The 22,306-nt window shown below is 40.2% G+C and overlaps 2 protein-coding genes across 2 annotated transcripts in view; both read left to right on the plus strand.

Annotated features, from left to right (window-relative positions):
* The window catches only part of LOC109951609 (extracellular serine/threonine protein kinase FAM20C-like), a gene marked incomplete at its 3' end in the record, with an annotated part of 32,720 nt that overhangs the window by 2,845 nt on the left and 7,569 nt on the right, over positions 1–22,306 (plus strand). The window contains exons 4-9 of the mRNA XM_020586211.1: positions 7–170; positions 1,249–1,327; positions 1,647–1,739; positions 1,964–2,079; positions 2,288–2,468; positions 2,645–2,754. Of these exons, the coding sequence (XP_020441867.1) occupies positions 7–170; positions 1,249–1,327; positions 1,647–1,739; positions 1,964–2,079; positions 2,288–2,468; positions 2,645–2,754 (743 nt within the window). The remainder of the gene's footprint in view (positions 1–6; positions 171–1,248; positions 1,328–1,646; positions 1,740–1,963; positions 2,080–2,287; positions 2,469–2,644; positions 2,755–22,306) is intronic.
* Positions 5,361–22,306, plus strand: part of dnhd1 (dynein heavy chain domain 1) — a 23,283-nt gene continuing 6,337 nt past the window's right edge. Inside the window, exons 1-33 of the mRNA XM_020586224.1 lie at positions 5,361–5,396; positions 5,518–5,959; positions 6,253–6,450; positions 6,584–6,787; positions 6,888–6,998; positions 7,282–7,438; positions 7,655–7,909; positions 8,218–8,361; positions 8,667–8,778; positions 9,128–9,360; positions 9,478–9,721; positions 9,976–10,133; positions 10,498–10,623; positions 10,778–11,054; positions 11,225–11,352; positions 11,653–11,851; positions 11,935–12,026; positions 12,391–12,592; positions 12,778–12,903; positions 12,999–13,096; positions 13,220–16,382; positions 16,473–16,593; positions 16,733–16,892; positions 16,995–17,286; positions 17,400–18,948; positions 19,322–19,421; positions 19,508–19,622; positions 19,724–19,910; positions 20,262–20,355; positions 20,761–20,889; positions 21,121–21,312; positions 21,491–21,910; positions 22,060–22,305. Coding sequence (XP_020441880.1) covers positions 5,598–5,959; positions 6,253–6,450; positions 6,584–6,787; positions 6,888–6,998; positions 7,282–7,438; positions 7,655–7,909; positions 8,218–8,361; positions 8,667–8,778; positions 9,128–9,360; positions 9,478–9,721; positions 9,976–10,133; positions 10,498–10,623; positions 10,778–11,054; positions 11,225–11,352; positions 11,653–11,851; positions 11,935–12,026; positions 12,391–12,592; positions 12,778–12,903; positions 12,999–13,096; positions 13,220–16,382; positions 16,473–16,593; positions 16,733–16,892; positions 16,995–17,286; positions 17,400–18,948; positions 19,322–19,421; positions 19,508–19,622; positions 19,724–19,910; positions 20,262–20,355; positions 20,761–20,889; positions 21,121–21,312; positions 21,491–21,910; positions 22,060–22,305 — 10,194 coding nt within the window. The 5' untranslated portion in view covers positions 5,361–5,396; positions 5,518–5,597. The remainder of the gene's footprint in view (positions 5,397–5,517; positions 5,960–6,252; positions 6,451–6,583; positions 6,788–6,887; positions 6,999–7,281; positions 7,439–7,654; positions 7,910–8,217; positions 8,362–8,666; positions 8,779–9,127; positions 9,361–9,477; positions 9,722–9,975; positions 10,134–10,497; positions 10,624–10,777; positions 11,055–11,224; positions 11,353–11,652; positions 11,852–11,934; positions 12,027–12,390; positions 12,593–12,777; positions 12,904–12,998; positions 13,097–13,219; positions 16,383–16,472; positions 16,594–16,732; positions 16,893–16,994; positions 17,287–17,399; positions 18,949–19,321; positions 19,422–19,507; positions 19,623–19,723; positions 19,911–20,261; positions 20,356–20,760; positions 20,890–21,120; positions 21,313–21,490; positions 21,911–22,059; position 22,306) is intronic.

Consider the following 22,306-nt stretch of genomic DNA (forward strand, 5'->3'; position numbering starts at 1 on the left):
CGCCAGCGAGGAACACTATGAGAACGTCCAGCGGAGCAGCAACAGCAACAGCCACCCTCCCTGGCTTCGCTTCCACCTGGGCATTTCCCGCTGGCAGCTCTACCCTCATCATGACCCCAACATGGAGGCTCTGACCCAGCAACTTGCCACACACCGTGTCGTCAGTGCAGGTGTGACACATGTAGCTTCTGAGTTGTGTTTTTGTATTTGTATTTTGTCCACCTGTTTTACTGCACCACACCACAGTCTGGTAGGAGCAGAGCACAGAGCCTGACACTGATACACCAACAACACACTGATCACATATGACGGCTGAGGCGTCAGACGAGCAACGATAAGATGGTTTTTTGAGTAAACGGAGGGATCTGAGTCACTTTAGTGTGACTCAATTCATCTCTTGAATAAATGTGCCTATTACCAAATTCTCTTGGACTGCAACCAGCATAGCAGTTATTACTGCAACTTGGGTGGGCTTCAGGGTGGGTAACGGCAAAATAAAGGGGAGGGAGGGTTGTTGTGACTGTGTGACACCTGAGGTTCAAGGTTAGACTTTTCCCTGTAGATTCACTTTGAGGTTCTCCTGAAATGAAAGCTACTGTGATGTTTTCAGAAGCCTTGGAGTCTTAGTAGAGGATGGACGAACACATGAGCCACTGGACATGTACGACCCCAAATCAGAAAAAGTTGAGACAGTATGTAAAATCAAAATTAAAACTGAAAAAATGATCAAATTGATGAGGTATCACCTCAAATGATGTACTACTGTATTGTTTTCAATGTAATACAGGGCACAGATGATTTACAAATCATTATTTCCACACTTACCTTCCACAACAATGTCACCACAGTACAATACAATGGCATTCACATAAGACGTACAGGTAACAAATACAAATGTACTGAAATCTGTGGTAATCAAGATATACACATATAGAGCTAATATACAGAATCTACCATTAAGGATAAATTCTTCTAACTTATTAATACTTCTGGTAATATATAGTGTGTGAATGCAAAGTAATTAAGTGTCCTTCCAAATATAGCTACAGTGTGTAAACCAGTGCGAGTTGAATACAGTAGTAGGTATCCACAAACTGACTGTGCTGTATTATATCCTGGTGGTGATGCACATATGTTATTTATGTGTGCTCCCCATTAATGGCCAGTGCATTTGCTCACAGCGTATCGTATGTGTGTGCAAACAGTGTGCTTTGTTGCTATGGTAACATTCTCCATACGGTTTTTCAGTGCAGAAGTCTGGGGGGACGCAACTGAAGCTGGTGATGTCATTTCCCAACTATGGAAAAGCGATGGTCAAACCCATGAAGTGAGTCACACTGAGATCGTGTTACAGAGTGTGTCTGAAAAGAAAAAAGCACAGAATCCTTTAAACCCTCTTGAAATGAATCCAATAAACTGTGATGGGAATTGAAGATGAATCAATGGGAGGGATTTTAAGCTTTCAGACAACTGAGAAATGTGTTGTTCGAGCATTAGGAAGGAATTGTCTGCGAGAGGTTTAGTCACATTTTTTGGTAAATGGAAACATCTACAGCCATATGTGGATGTTTAATGGAACCAAGGTAGTAAAAGAGACTTTACTGGTCAAAATGTATCATTAATAAATATGTTATCTTGCCTGGCAGGCAGGATAGAAATGATGAAACCAACTACAACCTCTACTACTTCTCAGACTTTGAGAGACACAATGCAGAAATCGCAGCTTTTCACCTGGACAGGTACCAAGTCCATTTTTATTCAAAGAACCTGCAGCGTAACACTTCTACAGTTAGCACAGTGAGTGAAACTGTGGATGAAATGGCCACATAGTAAACATATTTAACATTATGTAACTCTATTTTATTTTCTTTTTTCCAATCCCTTCCCTCTGGTCTTCAATTTCTGAATGCCTCCCCCAGCCTGATTATGCCTGTATGTCTTTTTTTCCACACTGTTTCTGTAGGATTTTGGGCTATAGGAGAGTCCCTCCCGTGGTCGGGAGGCTGGTAGATGTGGTCAAGGAAGTCAAAGAGGTCACTACCGACCACAAGCTGGCTCGAACCTTTTTTACCTCCCCTGGTAACGCTCACACACTCCTCCATTATACATTTTCCCTCGTATGACAACTGATATGAATCTCTTTGAATGATTTTCTTCTCCTCTAATTCTCACTAATTAAAACCAGCCACAGCCCATGGATGTATTGAGGCTACAGCCCCTTTAATGTAAACTTATCCTTTGTTATTTTTTTCTCCTCTCCTCTCTATGCTCCTCTGGCTCCCCCTAGTGGGAAATGTGTGTTTTTATGGCCAGTGCTCCTACTACTGTTCCACAGAGCATGCTGTGTGTGGCCGCCCCAGGAACCTGGAGGCTTCCTTAGCGGTAATGCTGCCAGATATCTCCCTTGCGGCACGGAGGGCCTGGAGATCCCCCTGGAGACGCTCCTACAGCCGCAGCAAGCTGGCAAAGTTAGTAGGTGCAAGGCCATAGAGGAACCAGTCTGCTTTGATGACTAAAATATGCTATATCTAAGCACAGCCCCAGGACTAAAAACCTCATTCCTTTATGTGAAAACATAATTATAAAAAGACTCCTTAGTTGTTTGAGGTAATTATATTAAAGGCTGAAGATGTGTCTGTTTTAGGTGGGAGACAGAACCAGACTATTGTTCGAAAGTGAAAAAGACTCCGCCATACAACAAAGGCACCAGGCTGGTGGACTTCATGGATATGGTGATACTGGACTTCCTGATGAGTAGGTTTTTTACTGTGTACATTTTGTCTAAAAAGTCAGATTAAAATGATTACGTCTATTGGTCATATCTGACATAGCAGGAAAACCACAGGTGTATAACATTATCGATGCATTCCACTTAGGAGAGGTCTTGGTACTGTATAGTGGCTCACTGGGACACCTAATGGAACTGAACCATTGTTGATGTGTATCTTCACCTATGCTTTTTCCTCTTATGTCAAAATGCCAGCTGGGTTTAGGGCCTTTTTATCAGCAGACATTTTGAGTAGCAAAGCACATTAGTGATGGCTATTGAAGGGTCCTAAACGTGATTCTGCAGTGATTCACGTTTTAAATTACACCTGACCTTTTGGTATAATAAGTCAAAATGTCAGGTATGAAAAAAGTTTAGGCTAAACAAAGCTGCAATTTAACAGCTGGACAGAGTACAAAATGATCATAAAGCTGAATCAAAGCTAAAACATTTTCATCAAAAACTGAGCATTCTCACCTTCATGAAGGAGAAGGTAATACAGGACTGTTGTATTAGACTGACTTTTAGCTAAATCAGTCTAGCTAATAAACTGCCAACTGAGTGTATAGTCTATAGTAATTACACAGGAATGCTGCTTTAGATGAGGAAAGGAGGAGAGAAAGTGTTGGGTTCTACTAGTTTTTATGTTTTTCTGGTCTTTATAAATACACTGATGCATTTGGTAGGATGTGAAAAAAAAGTGGTTGGGCAGTTGTTCCTTCAGACCAATGACCCACCCCATTAAACTTCATGCACCTGGCATATTTTTTTAAGGCCTGGAATTAAGATGACTGTTACAACTGCACAATGGTACACAGGCAGCAGGAGGAAGTTTTTGTAGGCGGAATAAACAGTTTGGGGTTACCTCCATTTTACCACAAGTTGTTATTAGTGTAAGTCAACAGCCAAACAAACACTAGCATTCTTTCCACATTTGAAAAATATTGTTCAGATAGATAGCACTGTTGCAGAGGTTCCCAGAAATATATTGCACTTATACATAGGTTGCTTTATTTGCTTTCATTATTCGTCTGGAAAGTCTGGACACTGTGTCGGTTATTCCATCATTTGAAGCCTGCAGGATGAAACCCTGAAAAAGTCTGATGTCCTTTGTTAATTGCCTTTTTCCAAATACTGTTTCAGAGAGTGTAGTAACACTGACTTTGTTCAGATAGAGTTTGTTGTTGTAAGTTTCTACACCTGTAGGAACCGTTTTCATCAATTTTCAAGGCTTGAAAGATGTAGCCTAAGTTAACGCATTAGAGATCCCTGAAAAAGGCCAAATGAACTTGAAATGTACATATATTTTTTAGTTTTGGTGAGCTTTTTTGTTAGAGTGTACTTCATGCAAGTTATGTCTTCGATTTGTACTATTTAAGGTGGACATGAAGAGTTTAAATGTCAAAATAAAAACTAGAATAATGGGGGTGTTCTAAGGCTTTGGTACAGTAGAATTGAGTGTTTTCTTGCTGTAATCCGGGCAAGCTGTATTAGATCAGAACTGAAAGGTTAAACTCGGTATACCTGAAATTCATCAGCACACACTGACCCGTTCAACACCCCCACTGAAGTGATTGTGTGTTACCATGGCAACGAGCCGTCGCCGGGGTTGCGCCGACAACATCTCCACAGTCAGGTAAGAAAGTCACTCAAGTTTTGTTTCTCACGCAATTAGCTAGTTAGTTGTTTTAAAGTGCTTTAACTTCACTTTCTGTTTTGTAATTCTGTTGATAGGTGTTTTTCAGATGTATTGCAAACAGGCGTGACCTCTTTGCTTTAGCTACTTAGTGAGTTTAAGGTTAGCTGTTGCTAACTTAACTAAAATAGCTAATGCCTGCCTTACACTTAAGGACTTTTCAAGCGATTTCTAGTCGCAGACAAATTTCCAAGATCGGAATAAAGTCATGGGAGTCTTGCTACAACGTGTTTAATTTTATCTCTAGTCCTTAGTATTGGCTCGTGCAGACAGTGACGTGAAACAACCAATAGCTGAGCTCCGTCCATCACCAAAGCGGAAAACACTGCGCACACAAGTGCAGCTGTAGCCAAAAGCAGGAACATATGAGGAGTAGTCTCAAAGAGAAGTGTAGTTGTATTCTTGCAAAAAGTGACCCCGCAAGACCCCCAGTCTTTTCAAAATCATAGTCTATGACTTAAAACTGTCTTTAGTTGTTGAGCGGGGGTCAGACTTTAGTCTTTCAAAAGTCTTTTTTGAGTCTTATCAGTCTTCCAGTATAAGGCCAGCTCAGCTAGCTAGCAAACAGTGCTTGATTATGTAAGGATTTACTAGTAAACATTATTTTAATGGAAAATAATGTGAATCCATAACATGTTATTGAATTAATTTCAAACAGCGTGTTAGTCCTAATTTAATTTAGTCAAACAACCTTAATTTGTGTTTTTCTATTACCTTTGATAAGATTGTGATTGATGTTTATAGTTAGATACAGCATATGGCCCAAAGATAGTAATATGGGCTAATGGAAATGCAGACAGCAAATAATGGAGAAAACTAGCTTGTATCATTAAATGATGACATTATTGTACAGAAGAAAATATTCCAAGATTCTAAAATTGTGTTTGCACCTTACAGGGAACACAACGCAAATACAAGACTGTGCTAATTCAAGTAGGCTACATTTTTAACTTGGTCCAAAAAATTTATTTTGTTTTTACTGTATAGCTAGTTAACAATGCAGGATGGAGATATCTAGGTGATACAAGTTTACCTATTTGTTTATTCCTTGCAGAAATCTCAGAGTAAAACCCTGGCAAGATAAAGTTTGTGGTATGTAAACCTTCTGGTGGTATTCACAGAGTGATCAGCACCATGTTCACTGCCACTCCAGTGGAAGGAGCTCATGATGGAACTTGTCAGATTTGTGACAAAGACAATACAAGGCCAGAATCCAAGGCTAAGAAAAAGACCCACCCTCCTGAAGTGACTTTGCCGCCTCTGTGCCCCAAGTCACCAGCCTTTTCAGCAAGGCATCTGTTCAGTCATTCACCTATCCTCCAAAGTGTACCCTCTGACAGACCTTTATCAGTGGTGGAACTTCCTCGTCTTATGTCCCAAGTAGGACCCAAGATAGACATAGATGAGACAAAATGGACGGAAGGACCTCGATTAATGGCCTCAGCATTAGGAACCGACATCCCTATCAGAACTGTTGAGGAGATGACAGCACAAAGGTACATGGGATAATTCTGGTTGTGGTAATTTATGATATAAATGTTATATTGTTGCCACACTGTTGATGGTAATGGTGGTATGTAATAGGCCTAGGACATAAGATGTCTGTTTGAAATGTTTTCCAGAAAAATATGTCCCTGTATATTATAGGAACTCTGTCATACAGTGTGTTCTTCCAGTTGTCAAAGCGACATAAAGAGCTGACAAATGTAGCTGTCAACATTTACTCCACAAGCTACTGGAGTCCCGAATGAATTTCTTTGTTGCTTACATACAGTTTTTATCATTTCAGTCTTACAAAGAAAGATGAATCCATAAAAGTCACAACATACAAGGGTAAAAAGATAAGGACTGCAAAAGATGGGAAAGTGAGCTGTCCAACTAAGTTTCCACTCACTGTAACAGAGGTCATTCAAATATTTGCCCAGAAAAGAGACCCGACAGAGCAGCAGTTTTATTACCTGAAAGAAGTGGATCGGGACTCTTACAGGTACAACAGAACAAGGCTATTTCCCACCCTGGCATTTCAGGCGGTTGTGGATGTAGTAATTTCATTCAGCTGGAATGCAAACAACTAAGCTATGAATTCATGGATTCATTGATATATCTATCCTCCTGTTTAGGCCTTATGAGCTACAAGTAGTCCATTCCAGTAAGGCTGGTCCTGAACACTACGTCTTCTCCCCTAATTATGTACTACATGTCACAGAGAGGGGCTATGGTGGACTTGTTAGTCTGGCTGAGTGGTACAGAGAGTCTGTGCTGTGGGCAGCTTTGCAGGAAATCTCATTTTTCAGGGACTTCAGACTGCGAAAAGCTTTCGATTGGTAAGTACATATAAGCTGTACTTTGTCTTTCCCAGAACTTGTAAGTTGTGTTTGATTTTTTTTTTAATCTTCAAATTTTGCCTGTTCTTTTTTGTGCCAGGTGGAAAAGAAATGTGCGCAAGATCGTTTTTCAGCGCAGATGTGGGGTTCTGCAAGATATGCTGCTAACAGTTGTACCTCAGTTCAGATGTGCTCTTCATCGGCTCACCAGGTGAGTTAGAGCAAATGTAAGTCTTAAATCACAGTTACAGCACTAATGATACTTAAACATGGGCTCTCAGCATGCTAATTATACTCCCCTAGTGTAATATTCTTTGAGGGGCAATTTTTGGTGTAATGCTTATGGAACCATCGGACTTGTAACCTGTGGTTCTGAATTGGATATTGGAACTATTGGATCTGACCTTTAAACTTTAATATAAAGTTTAGGATTGATGTTTCTTTTTAACATTAGATGTTCAGATAATTACTTTTAACTTTTAAATCATTTACAGACTAATTGAAGATGTGAAGGAGACGCACCAACTGCCCCAGGAGGAGTCTAAAATCTACACGTTGCTGGAATTCAAGAATGCACTGATAACCAAGAATCAAGAGTGTCTGCAGATCCTTCGGAAATTATCACAGCTTCGCACGGTCATCCTAAATGTGGTACTTCATTGTTTTTTTTTCTGACATGATTAAAAACATTAAGGAACTCAAAATCTGTGAAGAGCATAAAGAATAGCACTAATGGTTGCAATGCAGTTGCTATTAGCTTTTCATAAGTAAAGTTTCAGAACATTATAAGGAACCTTTATAGCTTCATAAAAGAATGAAGCCTGTCCTTTTCTGGAATCATCTCTAGTAGTGCTGTTTTGTCCCCAGGTGAAAGAAATCAGTTACAAGGCACACCAGGAGCTGCAGTTGCACTTGGAATATGCAAAAAAGCCGAATAATTGCTATGAATCCATTCACCTCCATGTGCTTCACCAGCAGGAGCTGAAGAGAGAGTTGGCGAGGTCTGAAAGCACCTTGCAGAAATTAGGCAACTTTGCTTATCTCGTCGATCAAATGATTGTGCAGAGTCTCATCACGTTCATCAAACAAGATGTCATTTCTTTTCTCAACAATGTTTTGAAGGTGACAAAAAAGCATTTATTAACTTCATTTATGTAGCAGTGTTCTGCTACAAAAACACACCCCTTGCTTATAAAATGATCAAAAACATAATAATTCTTTTATTTTTGTGTGTAAGACATAGTATTTTCAGATAGAGAACTGTTGCAATGTGCTGTCAAGCTATTACCAGGAGAGATATGGATACAAAGCTTAAGTTGCTATACTGCACTGCTGCTACATAACATATTAGAGGAAGCATCAGATAGTTGACTCACAGAGAATGTAATTCATTTTTAAATAAATTAATGCTGATTGTGTATTTGTGTTAGAGGAAGAAATCTCAACAGTGCTGTCTCTTCGATACTGAGCTGTGTTTCGGCGCCAACTCTCAGCTGTCTGTGGACCCACCTATACATTTGTTCCAAGAGACAGTGAGTGAAGCACTCCAGACTGTTGGTGACTCCTTAATCCAGGTAATTTACAAATTTCCACACCTGAAATTACAGCTGCGCCCATATTATCTACTATTCTTTAGCCATGGTCATTGGTTAATTTTAAGGTTACTAGAAATGTACATCATATTTGTGACAGTTTGTAATGGTAAAAATCATATTGTTTATTCTAAAGTATTAATAAGACTATAATTTTAAGTAAGACAAATCCAACAATTACTTAGGATTCATTCTTACATAAAATTTAATCTTCTTAATACACATTCATTCAAATATCTTGATCACAAGTTTATCTTCAACTTCATAAAATATTTCTTCTCTGCTAGATGTGTGACACTTGTGGATTCTTCCTAGAGATCAACAACAATGTGTTGAGCTCTGAGTTTGCTCAGGATTTAACTTCTGACCTCAGTTGTATCAAACATCCATTGATTACAGGTATGAACATTTGAACTGAATTTGTTAACTGTCCCTCATATGTCACTGTTCTGATTTTGGTTGATTTCAGCTCCTGCTGACTAAAACCTGCAGTGTTTAAATAAAAATGTGTCTGAGCCTGGCCTGAATTTGTCATGTGTGTGGCCCTGTCAAGCTTAGGTCAGGTTTCAGACCAACAATCACAGTGTGAATATGAAAAATGTAATGAAGGAATAAACACAGTATGTACAGTAAGTTGCTGTCTGTATCAGAGTGGCTTGGAGACAACAGTGGTGGTCTGATCATGTTTTTTGTCATTTGTTGCTTTGAAAAACAGATTTATTTTGAGTTTCACTGTTTTAATTCACAGGGAAGCGTAAGAACAGTGATAAAATGACTGGCAGCAGAAAGTTTTGCTGCTGGCAATTGCTCAGAGACTTGTCAGCTAACTGCCTGGTGCTGCCGAAGCAAACCGCACTGATGGCGCAGGGCAACATGGTGCATGACTGCTACTGTCCTCTCTCCAAGACACAGCTGGAGTGGCAGATCAGCATCAATGACATTACAAAACAAGCTGACAATGAGCAGGCTGCTAGCATGCAGGTAAGACCAGCATTTTCAAATCCAGTACTAGCCAATGTTAATGAAGTGGTAATTAATATGTAATCATTTTCCTGCCTGTGTCAGTGTTTCTAGTAATTGTTACTGTTCTCTGGGCAGGAAGCTGAGCTAGAAAACCAGCAGCTATGTGAGAACTACTCATGGTTGGTAGACATCAGTTTGTTCATTAGTGAATGGAGTATAACCTCTTTGGAGTCCACGAGGGGTCAGCCTGCTTTATTATATGAGGAACACATTAAGAAGGTGCACCACTGGGTTGAAAGAGTCAACACAGTTCCTTCATCAGTCTCTACATCCAACCGACTGTTCATCATCCACTGCACACACATTAAGGAAGCTCTTGGTATGTCTGCACTGCAGTTTGACTCAAAACACTCAAATGATTCCTGCTCAAGAACTTTTTAGGTCAAATAATCATTGCCTCAAACAGGAACGACTGAATAAATCTGTTTCTTTGAAGAAATGACTAGCTAATGAGCCCTGCTTTTGTAAAGTAGTAATTTACCTATATGGTCATTAGATGGTTTGAGAAATCTGCACCTTGCTTTCCAGGCTGTATAATAATTGCTCTCATGTTCTTTACCTTTGTTTCTTCAGTGCGACAGCTGAGGGTCATTGAGGAGGAAGTGCTAGAGCAGCTAGTTGATCAGATAAAGCAGCACTCAGAGAGCCTCATAACAGATTTGGAGAAGGCTACTACTGAGCTCAAGACAGAGCCGCAGGATTTATGTGACCTCTCAAAATACGCTCTTACGGTATTGAAACCTTTTAAACTCATTTAAACTTATTCATCCTCGGGGTTCTTCCTTGTTAGAACAAGTGTGTCCTGAATCCGCTGAACCTTTGTGATGATGAGTTGTTAAACACCATCAGACTGACAGTTTATAGTTTGGTTATATACCAGTTACTTGTCACTCAGCTTGCTGGGACATCAATAAGTACAGTACCTAAGTAGATTTTTCATCTTTAAAATGAAGTTTACCAATCACCAAATTTGAAGATACATAATTCTGACCTTCTGTTATTTGGGGATGGAAGGTTTCTTTTAGCTCATTAGTTGCTGTGGCATGATAAACTAGAAAGAACTGATAAAAATGCTAATGTTTCTTCTTTTTGCAGGTGAGGGAATCTATGAAAATGTTGGCTGATATGCAGAAACAGTTGGAGTACATTCACTCCCTCCAGAACACAATTTGTATAAACTATAGGAAAATGACTGAGCAGGAGTTGGCTTTGGAAGAAAAGGTTCGCAGGCATAAAAGTGAAATTTCCGCAGTTAATAACCACATTATAGTGTAACCTGTGCATCGTTTCTGAACATTACAGCTAGTTGTTCACATTTCAGCTGTCTTTTGTGTGCATTGCAGTAAGTGTGCTTCTGTCTGTGTTCTATATATAGATGCTGGGCTTGTGGGATTGTTTTATTCCCCTCTTGAAGAAAGCAGACAGCATCGTTTGCCACCGTCTTCCTTCAGCAGCTAATGCATTGGACACAATGTTCTCGTTTTTGATGTGTGACCTTAAAAATATGGTCTCTAAAGCTCTATCAGGACCCTTCCTTGACCCAACGCAGAATGCTAAAGAGATGGTCTCCAAACTGAACACTATATATGCACATGTGCACAGCCTATGTGAAAAACTGGAACAGCTTAGTAGGAACAGTCAAAACCTACAGGGTGAGACTGTATAATATGTGTACATGAGTTATTTTTAGGCTTTAGAAAATTACTTATGAACGTGAAGCACTTTTGGCTTTGGGCATATGTAGATGGAAAACCATGTCATGCTATATGTTTACTAAAGTCCTAACCTTAACAGACCTCTATGTTTTGTTGCCTCCCATTAGAACGTACCATGGATTTGACCATTATGGAAACAAATTTTCAGAAAGTCAAAACTCAGAGAAAGTTGTGGGAACTGGTTGCTGAGTACACAGCGTGGATGGAAGAATGGAAACAGCTGTTTTTCAGTGAGGTAACCTGTAAAGCAAACTTTCTCTGTGACAGTTTGATAAAATATATTTTAGGTAATCATTTCTATTTATTTATGACAACCAATTTATACTATTTGTTTGATATTTGCTTGAACTTAAAAGTTGTATTTCAATGTTAACAACCAGCGAGTGCAACCTATCTCATAATCCACTGCACATGGATGCTAAGTACTAATATACTGAGTTAAAATTATGGATATTTTGTTTTGTTTTCAAAACCCTGAGCTATCACCATTATCCATGAGAGTGAAGGCAACAAATCTTATGAAATCCTCTGTCAGGCTGTGGTGTCACAAGCTCAGGGGAAAATTGCTGAGTGGAAAGAGAAAGTTCTGTCTCTAACAAGCATCATACCAACCAGTGATGCAGTGCTGCAAGACACTGGGGGAATGCTGGAAAGCTTAAGCTGTCAGCTTGCAGTCATGGCCAAGCTACACAGTCCCACGCTCAGACATAAACACCGGAGAGCTATTTTTGAAGGTCAGACACTGCCCATGTTGTAACACCTATGTTTTGTGATTCACAGTGTATCTGAAATAATCAAACTATATTCCAACTGGCAGGCATGGGCCTACTGCATGCGGCAGAGAAGAAAGTGACTGTCGCTGAACTGATGTCTCAACAACTTGAAGATCACCAGAAATTAATTACAAAGGTAAGAGCAGGAGAGAGATCATATACTGGACATGGGGTGGTACTAAAATCAGAAGCCAAAAGGGGTGAAATATTTTGCCGCAGTATTTGCTAGTATCAATGGACATAATAATCTTAATATGTAAATGGCTATATTTAATTAATTTGGTGTATGTTACCCACCTAACATGACCATAGTGCAATGAACTGTGGACAGAGCCTGCCACATGCACCAGTCTGATAGCTTGAAATATACATATGTACACATGTATATAATGTTTATCTTTATCCATTTATTTATCTGCCTCTCCCTCATACCTGATTGCTCTACCCTATTTCCTGTTATTGCCTGTTGTCCATTGCTTCTGGTTCTTTTACTCTGTCAGATATGCATGAATGCACAAGCAGAGCATAACATGGAGCAAACCTTCCACAAGCTTCAACAGGGATGGAAAGACAGACTGCTCCAGCTGGATAAATTCACTCTCCCTGTTTGGCAGCACTGTAAGTCACAACATGGATTAACAGACACTGAGAAGCAACCTACCTGTCAACCCACATGTAATGATGCAAGATTCATCATCATCGGTGAGACTAAATAACAAGAAACCATTTTAATAATACAAATTAGTAGCAGTAGTAGTAGTTATTATTGTAGTCATTGTTAGAATACTTGTTGGATTAATACTTTGGCTCCATTGTTAGGGTGGAATGTGTAAGAGCAATAGTCTTCTTACATGTTACTTGTATTTGCCATTGGTTTTCTCACTCAGGTTTGGAAATACATTTAGCTGAGATAGAGAATGATTTGATGACTCTGTCCACCATGTTGAAGTCTCCACACAGTGTTGAGGTCAGGCTGCAGATGGAAGAATGGGTGCAATCATTGCAAGAGCTTGGTAAATCAGATATTCAGGAAAAAAAGCTTTTCAATATTTGCCTCCATGTACAAGAAATACAGTGCATGTTTTTCTTTTTCTTTCAATATTAATAGAGCAGCTGCTTGATTTATTTGAAAGATACCAGCAAATATGGGCCTTCCTGATGAAGATGTTTAATGAAACATTCCTGAGTCTTCAAAAAGTGGATCTGGTATGTCCTTGTGTTATCACAAGTCAAAAACATTGAGCTTTTGCAGTGCTTTAAAGCAGGCATATTTTTAGCTTTACTGTAAGTTTACATATCAGACTAATGTTTTTTGTGTTTGTTTTATAGATGGGGAAGTTGCAGCCAGTTGATGAGACATTTAAGGAAATTATGAATTCTGTATCAACTGACCCTCATGTGTTAAACTTTGTTAACTCCAAGAAGACAGATGACAAATTTCATGGCAATAGTCTTTGCCAGATTCTAATTGATGGCCTGTCTACAATGGAAGCTATTTCCAACCAGGTAATGGATCTTCTGGATTCCCTGTGTGAACAGTTTCCAAGACTCTGGTTCTTGAGCAGCAGGGAAGTGATAGAACTTCTTTCCTTTCATCCAACACCTTTCACACTACAACCCTTTGTACGGAAATGCTTTAAAGGTATTCACCGGCTTGAACTGGATGGTGAAATACCATCTGATGCAAGAGATGTAAAGAGAATTGAGGCTACATCTGAAGACCACAGACAGATGAAGGTACTGGGTTTTTTCGGGAGCTTCAATGAACACATTACCTTTCTGTCTCCTTTAGAACCAAATGTCAGTGCCTTGGGTTGGCTTTGTGTCCTTGAGAAACAATTGAAGTTGACTATGGTGCATCTTATGAAACAATGTGCTGCTGTGCGAAACCAGCTTGAACCATTCAGTCAAGATCTGGTACATGATAAAGAGGTTGGAGACATCCTGCACCACATTGCTTGTAGAAGTGAAAATGCACAAGCTGTGCTGGATCTGCTGTCTGAATATCCTCTCCAGTGTCTGCTGGTGGCTGAGGAGGCATTGTGGTGCAATGTCATTCAACAAGCTTTTGAAGAATCAAGCCCAGTGAAGTCAAGCAACCTAAAGGCATACAACTCTGCAAAACTGAAAAACCTTGGCTGTTTCATAAGGGATGGAGTCACAGGGACCAGAAGTGAATCTCTGGTTTCAAAGTACATGATGATGTGTCTGCGTGCTTTAGTGCAACTTACAATGAATCATGCACAGCAGCTATCTCAACTCATGGAGGCTCAATGTGTGTTGGAGTCGTCTTTTGAGTGGCTTCGTTTGATGAAGTATCATATAATCTCAGAGGATCAGAGTCTGAAGGGCAGTGATAATCCAACCTGTTATGTGGATGTTTTGGCCCATCACCTCCAATATGGGTATGAGTATTTTGGTCCAGAAGATTGGATGGTGCATACTCCTTCCACAGATCGGGCAATACTGGGGATTCTCCTTGCTCTTACAAGCTACAGATGTGGGTTTGTGAATGGACCTTGCATGTCAGGAAAGAAAAAGACTGCCGTCCAGTTAGGAAGAGCACTGGGGCAACAGGTCGTCATTGTGCAGTGTTGTCCAAGCATGAGGTTCAGTGTTGTTCAAAAGATGCTGTTTGGTGCTCTGCAGACTGGAGCTTTGCTTCTGCTTGATTCTGTGGACTTGCTAACACAAGGAGTCCTTTCATCACTAGGACAGCATCTAGTAGACATTCACCAGGCCTTGTCTAAGTTAACACAAAATAATAATCAAAAGGTGAAAGGCAAGACAAAGGACAGGACTTTGGATGGGGTCACAGGTTGCACAAACATTGATGATCCAGAATGCCATCTGGTACTTGGAGGGAAAAGCATTTCTGCTAATCTCAACTATGGATGTGTTTTCATCCCATCAAAGGGTTATACAGAGGTTCCAGATAGTCTGCGGTCTGCAACAAGGCCTGTTGGATTAGCTAATCTGGATTACAGGATCATTGCGGAAGTAATGCTTACTTCCATTGGTTTCTCAGAGGCCATGTCTTTAAGTCAACGTCTGGTGTCCCTCATCAACCTGGCCAAGGATTCCCTCTGTCTGCCTGAGTTTGTCACTAATGACCAAAGCTGCCTTCTTATTATCTTGCAAAAGATCATCTCTGCCTCTGAAATTCACTTAAAGCAAAGTGTAAGGCAACAAAAGATTTCTGCTGAGGCTAAAGGTTTGGCTGCAGAACAACCTGACTCGGCGTCTTCACCAAATGAGTCTGCCAGAGTTACTGAGAAGGATAGAAAAGAAAATGAAAAACTTTTCAGATTGCACAGTTCTCATTTGTCAATTATACAGGGAATAGTGGAGGAGACAGCCATTGTTAAAGCAATTCTTTCTGTATTATTACCTCTTTTTTATGAGCACAAGAACGCCTCACAGTTCTACATGATTTTCAAGGACGCATTCCCTATAGTATGCCAGCTTCCTCTTCCTCAACAGTATATTGAGGAAGAAGAAAAGAACCAACTTAAAGATGCAGTCACAGAAGAATTACAAAGGAGAGGGTTTCACTCTAACACTGAAATACTTTTGGGTGCTCTTACACTTTACCAGACACTGAAATCTTCTCAGGCAGTTCTGCTTATTGGCCCCTCAGGCAGTGGAAAGACAACCTGTTACTGTGCTTTAGCTGGGGCACTCAGTAGTCTGGCTGCCAAGTCTGTGGAATATGTATTTGAAAATGGCAATATGAATAATGCAGATGCCCCACAGGCAGATCCACAGATTTCTGCTTCAAACTGGAGCTCTGTTCACACTGTGGTCATATTTCCTAATGCCATGTCCCATGAAGAGGTATTTGGGTGCTTCCGTGAAAAGACAGGATGGCAAGATGGAGCTGTTACAAGGGTGCTGAGAGATTCAGAACGATATGAACGCACAAGTTCTAAACTCTGCTACAATAATAAGAAAAGTGGTCAGACCACAATAGTAAAATGGCTAGTAATGGATGGGGAGCCTGTGGGGCAGCCGGGCTGGTTAGATTACTTAATCACACTGTGCGATCCTGAGGACCCATTTCTGTTCCTGTCAACTGGTGAAACACTTGTGCCATCACACTTGCACCTTAAGCTACTTATGGAGGTCACAGACCTAAGCAATGCCAGCCCCTCTGCAGTGACCCGCTGTAGCCTTGTTCATTTCACAGGAACTGATTTGTGGAAGGCTGTTTGGAAGAGTGAAATGGATGCTCTCTATTGTGAGCATAGACTAGATCACGGGACCTTCGAAATGTGGAATCGAATGGCTGAAGATCTTTTCTCCAGCACCCTTAGTTTGCTTGGACAGAAGGGTTTAACCTCTGCAGTCCATTGTAAAGGAGATGATTGTAAAAGCCCCATGAATGGGATGCAAGAAATCCTGTCATTTCTTCGAATACTGCGTGCCCTCCTTCAGCATTTTGGAAAGGAAGTAGGAAAAGCTGAGGGAATACCACAAATACACAACCAAGGTATAACCATTACTCATGAACTTATAACCTTGTAGTAGTACTATAGTGATGTTACATTTATTATAACAGTATCACTTACTCTCTCACCAGATATACCTTTGCATGGAACTGACACAGCAGGCACAGATGCCCAAAGTAAACAAGAGCTATTTGCCAGAAATCTTTTTCTGATGGCTTATATCTGGGGATTTGGTGGACATCTGCATCCTTGGTAAAATGCCATATTGTATATGTTCACAAATGTTCCAGTTATATATATGTTCATTCAAGTAAAATATGTAATCGCTTTTTACATAAAGTATTAAAAATTCATTTCAGTAGCCAGTGTTAAGTTACTGTTTTTATTTCAGCCATTGGCCACAGTTCAACTTGCTGGTCCGCGAAGCGCTGTTTACTTGCCGGTACAAAATTGTGGTTCCTGATAAAGAGAGTGTGTTTGAACACTTTTTTAGCATCGACAGTAAGATGTTCCCCAAGAACACATTGTTGACAAATGATGTCACTCCCAAGGTTAGTCCTGAAAATTCTTACTGGTGTAGTGAAAATACATAAATATGGTATTCATTACATTTGAATACTTTAATTTGCAAGTGTTTTTCTATATTTTTATAGTATGGGAGACACGCCTTTCTCCTGAACCTCATGTTGGAGGCAAACCAGCCAGTGATGCTTGTAGGAGAGCCTGGTTCTGGAAAAACCAGCCTGTGCCAAGCTTTGCTGAGTTTTGACAAGTGGAGAGAGAGGCACATTAGCCTAGCAGCTAGTCCACTCCTAAGTTCCAAAGATCTGTGTGCTGTACTAAATAACATCAGCTGCCAGAGGTACTGTAAAGATACTGTGGGTGCTCCAGCCAAACAACAGAGACTGCTCCTGTTTGTGGATGATTTGCACGAAGCCCCCTGTGGTGAGTAAGAAAATTTACCTCTCTGGAGTTCATATTATTACTGTACAACTGAAACAGATTTTGAGATTTCTGAAATTTTATATGATAAATATTTCTGCCTTTCCTGTTGATAGATGTCTTTGGGAAGGCGTCTACGGCTCTAGAGTTGCTACGACAGAGTATTTCAAAGGGAGAGATTCTAACATTTAATACCTACTGCCTCAAGTTATTGAGTTCTGGAACCATCGGCTACTTGGCTACCTATTGTCTTTCTGGATTAGGCAGTCATGACAGTAATGTGATATCCTCCCGCCTCTCACGCCTGTTCTCCATCTTTGTGCTCCCTAGCCTATCTGTGGATGTGGTGTTGTCTATTCATTCTCCTAGGCTACAAATCTGGCTCAAAGAAATGCCATTTAAGCAGAGTGCTGAAGATATGGCATGTTGTATTGTCACTGCAACCAAAAATCTGTATCATGCAGTGTGTGAACAATTCCAGCCTACCATGCAGAGGCCCCATTATATGTTCTCCCACTGTGACCTACAGAAGGTCTTTCAGGGGATGTACCTGTGGCAGCCTAACATGCCAAACACAGGGGCAATGCAGGAAAATGACTATGCACTTCCAGGGTATCCTCCAGCTCTGCCAGTGCCTGCAGCATTGGTTCTTTACATAGTACATCTTTGGATGCATGAATGCATGCGTACTTTCAGTGACAGATTATGCTCAGAGGGTGAAAGCAAAACTCTTGTGTCACTCATAGCCAATGCAGCAACAACATACTATGGAACTAAATTGGTTAATGAGCCTCACTCTGACAGTGCAGACGCTACACCTGCTGTCACAAGCCTTGCTATTCAAACACTTCCCATGGATGCGGCAGGAACCTCTAAGCAAATTGGTCAGAGTCCAGATACAAAAAGTCTTTCACAAGAGCCAAAACCATTTGGCCAGTCAGACCAGAGCCAAGAATATACATTGACTGAACCTTCCTCTCTGTTGGAAAATAGTCGATCAGAAGAGGCAAGCCTAAAAACGCTCACACTGCAGCACCAGGCACTTCAGCATATGGAGGACATAATGGTCCGACTTGTATTTGGTCCTGAACTTTTGAATTCGGTGGATCATCAGGGCATTTTCAAATTTAGCTCTTACTACAAGGAGCAAGACTTTGATACACTGCTTCAAAAACTCTCTGCTCTCATGGACAGAACAGAAGATGATGCAAGACATGAAGTTAATAATTACTACAACATTACATCAAGATACATTGTACACAGACAGAGAATGAGGCAGCTGTTACATATCCTCAGGGCTTTGCTCATACCTGGAGGTCATGGAGTACTGATTGGTGCAGCCAAAGGCACAGGTCGTAAGGCCACTGTGCGTTTAGCTGCCTACCTAACTGGCTACCACCTGATGGAGGTACATTCTAGTAATGAGAACAAGTTGCATGAAATCCTAAAAGAGGCTGGGAATCGAACTAGAACAGATGGAGGTAATGTTATCATACTGGTCCATCAAGATATTAATCAGTCTGTTAGAGATGAACTATTGGTGGCAATGGCTCACAGAACCTACCCAGCTGTCTACACAGAGGAGGAGCTGAAGAACCTTATGTCTAGGGTTACTGCTGTGAAAACCTCAAGAAGATGCCTTGTGGACAGTTTCAGATTTAAGAAGTAAGCAAAACAGCCTAATTGATCTATTACTCCTAATGCTAGAACGTATAGTTGTCAGTGCTCAACCTCATCAGATTGTTTTATTGAAGGATTAGACCTACAGTAGAAATAGATTTAGTGTAATCAGTCTGCATTTATAATTTTGCAACATCCGGACTTGTATGTAATGCTAATATACTTGTGATGTGTACATTTATCAGTAATTACATTCATTCATTCTGTAGTAGTATTGTAGGTACTCTATGATGATAATGGTGACGTAAAATCACACCAATGGGCTTATAGAATTTTTTTTTAATTGCTTACAGTAAATAGTTGTAAAGATAATGTTTGTACACTGTAAATCATAATTGGTCTGTTTGTCTTAACAAAGGTTCTTGAGCCACATCCATAGAAATGTCCATGTGTTCCTGTTGATGTCCATGTCAGACACCAGTGAGATACCTACAAACAATGGATCCCATAGTTGTAATGTATGTATTTTCTTTGAATGACTGTACAGTACATGTGACCGAAGCTTTGTGCCTTAGCAAATGACTTTTTACCTTTTATGATCCAGGAACAAATGATGAAGGCCCTAAACTACAGTTGCTGTGTTGAGGTGTACCAGCCATGGTCCAGCCAGTCTTTAGAGGAAGTTGCTCTCAAATGCCTCAAAAGCAGTCCATACAAAAGTGAGTCAGAACACCAAAGTTAGTCTATGCCCAGTTAATTTTTACACCATGCAGTGTTATTTCTTCCAAGACATATCATTTTGCTTATCTTTTTTATTTAGAGGAGAGAGAAGGCTTAGAAGCCAGTCTGTCTGTGGCTATGGCAGGTATCCATCAATCTGCATGTCAGTATGCTTCTATCCTTCTAAGAGCCCAGCCTTTCAGCCCTCAGACTTATATGGAGTTCATTGCCCACTTTGGTTACATCTACAACGACCTCCGCAAACAATGGCAGGGCCAAGCCTACAGGTATTTTGTCTTAAACTGGTAGTTGAATAGAATTTTTTCCTTCATTTCTTTCTTTGTCACCGGTACTTATTCTGATGCAGTGCATATACTAATACATGCATACTACTGTGACCTAGCTTTATCTGATAAAATTGTTCCTCACTGTTCCTGTGAGTAACAATATCAGGTACACTGTAAATTATCATGCAGACCAGCACAGCTATACTATAAACTAAAACCTGAACAATATCTTTACACGGTTGCAATGAAAATCAAACATTGTAAGCTTCACAAAGTGAATCTTTGTTGCATCAGACTGTGCAGGTCTTAACAATCTGCTGGTTTACAATAACCTTTACTGTATTTTTTCAGAGTTACCTCTGTTCTGGACCAGTTAGATGTCATGAATGCCACAGCTGTGCAGCACATAAAAAGACTGCAGGAGAAGTTTGCCGAAACACAACAGGTATTGTAGAGCAATTCAGCATACAGTGCTGTACATGCAGTTAAAGTGGGATCAGTATTGTGAATGAGGTTGCAGCAGTGTTGACACAGTTTCTATACTACCAGAAAGTCATTTGTCATCACAGTCAAAAATGATTCAACCAACCTAGTAAGCAGTATATGCAGTGCTGTTCAAAGGCCTATGTATGCTAAAATCTATGCTACTATTTTTTATTTATTTCAAAGTGACAAACACAGTAACATTTTTTGCATCTAATTTTTAAAAAAGATACTATGTACTATACGTACCTCAGCTAATATTGCAATTATAATATGCAATAATTACCTTAACAGAGAACTTTATTGTGAAAACTACACATTTTGATATCTGGATTAATGCAGTGTTCCCTTCCTCTTTGCCCTGCAGCGTGAGAAAGAGCTCCTCAGAGCTGTAGATGACCAGAAAAGCCTGCTTGAGGAAATCCAGGAGGAATGTGTTGTAAAGGAGAACAAGCTGTATCACCTGGAAGGGCACATCAGTCAGGCTCAGAAACTGGTAATCAGATTTCTCATTTTATTCATATCTACATCCAAAATCCTATAAATATATACTTTGAAGAAAACCCAACACATTTGTGAGCTAGTAAATAATTCAGCTAGTATGCTTTTTATTATACCACCTTAGGTTGTTTATTGTAGATAGTGGGTGGTGAAGTCTCTTGGAATGATTTATAACATTTCATGGAAATGTCACAGAAAATGAATATGAATTTAAAATTTTTTCCAGGTGAGATCTATGTTCTTGGCAGGCCTCAAGGTCCTTGAGTGTCTGAATCCATCTGACCTGGAGGAGGTGCGCCACTACAGAGATCCACCTGATGGAGTGGTAAAAATCATGGATGCTATTTGTTTGATGTTTAATAGTCCAACAGGCTGGGAGAACGCTAAAAAGTTTCTTGGACAGCCCAACTTTGTCCAGGTGTGTGGAAAAATACATATTTTTGGAACAAAGTTTGCACCTGTCAGTACATTAAAAATAATAATGTAACACTGCATGGAATAAAAGGCAATTGCTTTAGCATTATAGTTTTGAATCTTTTGTAAATTAAATGGCTGTTCTGTGATTTTAATTCTGCTATATTATCTCCTGTTCCCAGGAGCTCAAATTTTTTGACCGCTACACTCTGACAAGCAAACAGCTGCAGAAGCTCGCCCAGATAGTTAACAGTCCTCAGTTTGTGCCAGAGTCTGTGCGAGAAGTGAGCAAGGCCTGTGAGTCCTTGTGTCGATGGGTCCAGGCTACATATGAATGCTGCAGGATTCACCACCAGCTCGTGGTCGAGCAGAAATTGGTGGTGCTGGCTGAAGAGGTGCGAGATCAGCTACACCTGGCCAAGCAGCGCAAGGAGGATGCATGCCATCATCTAGAGGACATTAAACTTCAGCTGCAGTTTGTACAGAAGGACCTAGAGGAGCAAAATTTGGAGCTGCACAAATTTGGGATCATGGAAGGAAACGCTACTACAGGTGATGTCCAGTTGGAGACACTTGCCAGAGACTGGAAGGCTGCTGGTCAGGTAATGCAGAATTTGCAAATGTACTGTTCATGTAGCTTAAATATTTCACTTGATAGTGTTATTCTTTAATGTTTTTTGTATAAATACTTATGATTTTCACTATTTTATCTCATTTCTATACTGTATATATTTTTCTGTTTTCTTTTCAGGAGGCAGAGCTATTTAACCAAAACTTACCAGGAGATTCACTTCTCCTGGCTGCAGTCATGGCTTATTTAGGCCCCTTTGCACCTGATATACGCAGAGAACTACTGAGCAAGTGGAGAGAGTTATGTCAGACAGGAAGCATCAACATAAACCCTAAGGACCCTAGAACCTCTCTGTTTACACACTCAGGCCCTGCACCTCCTTACCACCCTCTTGGTGTTCCTATCTCTGTGTCTGAGAGGCTGCAGA

The sequence above is a fragment of the Monopterus albus genome, unplaced genomic scaffold (assembly GCF_001952655.1).
Source record: "Monopterus albus unplaced genomic scaffold, M_albus_1.0 scaffold398.1, whole genome shotgun sequence".
Lineage (NCBI taxonomy): Eukaryota > Metazoa > Chordata > Actinopteri > Synbranchiformes > Synbranchidae > Monopterus > Monopterus albus.